The sequence below is a fragment of the Palaemon carinicauda genome, chromosome 17, assembly GCF_036898095.1.
Source record: "Palaemon carinicauda isolate YSFRI2023 chromosome 17, ASM3689809v2, whole genome shotgun sequence".
Taxonomy (NCBI): Eukaryota; Metazoa; Arthropoda; class Malacostraca; order Decapoda; family Palaemonidae; genus Palaemon; species Palaemon carinicauda.
Window position 1 is genome coordinate 57013456 of NC_090741.1, and position 2500 is coordinate 57015955.

General features: G+C 25.3%; 2 protein-coding genes across 2 annotated transcripts in view; both read right to left on the bottom strand.

Annotated features, from left to right (window-relative positions):
• Positions 1-378, bottom strand: part of LOC137656090 (acid-sensing ion channel 1B-like) — a 14549-nt gene extending 14171 nt beyond the window's left edge. Inside the window, exon 1 of the mRNA XM_068390266.1 lies at positions 1-378. This exon is cut by the window's left edge and continues 145 nt beyond it. Within this exon, the coding sequence (XP_068246367.1) occupies positions 1-9 (9 nt within the window). The 5' untranslated portion in view covers positions 10-378.
• Positions 1-2500, bottom strand: part of LOC137656773 (integrin alpha-PS3-like) — an 89729-nt gene that overhangs the window by 37640 nt on the left and 49589 nt on the right. The window lies entirely within an intron of this gene.

Sequence of the window (2500 nt, forward strand, 5' to 3'; positions counted from 1 at the left end):
TTCATCCATCTTCGAAATTCATTCAAGTTACTCGTCTCCTCAGTCGATTTAATTCATGATCTATTTAGGAAATTTTCTCTTGTGTCCTCGTAAATGTTAATGTCACATTTTTGCCTTCCTCATTACATTCATAATTCACTAATAAATCATTTCAACATCTCTTAATTACATTAACCTCCGCCAACGAAGTTGGGGGTGGTTATCTTTTTAGCCTCTGTTTGTCTGTGAACAACTTCCAGACCACAATTTTACTCATATAGCGAAACTTTCAAGGATTAATCGTTATATTGAGACGTAGAAGTATTTCAATCTTGATAATCCAGGGTCAGAGATCAAGGTCAAGCAAAAGGTCGACCTAATCCTAACCTCAAGAAATAAGCTGCCGTGGTGGAGGTCTGCACTCTCAAGAGTGTTTTTCTAGTTATACATTTATTAAACTTCAAATACCAAAAATACAAGGAAAATACATTTGCTGAAAGTAGTAATATATTCTATTTAATTTTCTTACAATTCAGTTTGAAATTAAATAAAAGGTCATTCGTTAAAAATATTTATTAATTTACTAATTTTGTTTATTTAAGATTAAATTAGATATAAACGAAGCCTTCTTATGAAGAATAAATTATACATCTTTCTTTCTTCTCTTGTCATATTTTTCATCACTAAAGAAATATAAACTTGGAAAACATTAATAACTATGAATATACGATTTGCAAGTACAGTCCATCTTTGACTTCATAAAAAAACAGCTTTTATTGAACGCTGAACACCGAAAACAAACTAACTATATATGTATATATACATATATATAAATACATATAATATATATATACATATATATATAATATATATATATATATATATATATATATATATATATATATATATATATATGGGTGTGTGTGTGTGTTAAACACAAACACACACACACACACACACATTATATATATATATATATATATATATATGTATATATATATATTTATATATATACCGTATATATATTATATATATACATATACATATATATATATATATATATATATATATATATATGTATATATATATATACATACATACATATATATAGGTAGGTGTGGGTGTGTGTTGGTAAGTCTATTATGAAGCTCCTTAAACCTTTTTTGTAAACCATGAATAATCCATATCCAATTTATCAAAGAATATTCTTTGAAAAAAAAAAAAAAAAAAACTCGTATTACATCACCAAATTCAAAACAATCTCAACCAACTATTGCAGATTCTCAAAATAGACTTTGGCAATACGTTAAAACGAAAATATAATAAGAGGGTTGGTTGAAAAATATGACGATAGGAATTTAAGGGCTCTTAACTCATGGGATGATATATGGTTTCTATCATCAAGAGAATCTATTGATTTTGCCTGTTAATTTGTGTCAGTTCTTATCAAGGTACTCAATTGGCAAAAGCTATTGTTGTTGTTGTTGTATTTCGTGTATTGAGAGTCGCGTTCTATCAAGGTATTCTACTTGCAAAATCAATTATTATTATCATTATTATCATTAATTATTATTATTATCATTATTATTATATTTATCATCATCATTATTACTATTATTATTATTATCATTATTATTATCATTATTATTATTATTATTAATTATTATTATTATCATTATTATTATATTTATCATCATCATTATTATTATTATTATTATTATATTTATCATCATCGTTATTACTATTATTATCAATATTATTATTATTATCATTATTATTATTATTGAAGATAGTATTGTTTCATAAAAAAAGAAAGAGACGACTGGCGAAATCTAACCGAGGCCCTTTGCTTCAATAGGCGTAGGAGATTATTATTATTATTATTATCATCATTATTATTATATTTATCATCATCATTATTACTATTATTATCAATATTATTATTATTATCATTATTATTATTATTGAAAATAGTATTGTTTCATAAAAAAAGAAAGAGACGACTGGCGAAATCTAACCGAGGCCCTTTGCTTTAATAGGCGTAGGAGATTATTATTATTATTATTATCATTATTATTATTACTAGCTAAGCTAAAACCTTAGTTGGAAAAGCAAGATGCTCTAAGCCCAAGAGCTCCAACAGGGAAAAACAGGCCAGTGAGGAATGGAAATAAGGAAATAAATAAACGATAAAAGAAGTAATGAACAATGACGATATCTTATTATAGAAAAAAAAAAATCTTGACTTAAAACTTATGTCTATAAATATCTCACTTTAAAATCTTGAAAATGTACTTTTCTAGTTTTAATAATATATGAATAAGTAACTCAAAACCAAATGGCAGTATATTTCTCACCTTAAATTCTAGAATATCTATATAGTTCCAACTCGTGATAACTGAATAAGTAATTCAATTTTTCATATTTTATTAACACAATCATACCTCGTCACGAAAAATTTTCCATAATTACCTCTTCATGTCTTAATGTTTCAGCACACTTAACGTAAGTTAAATATGCC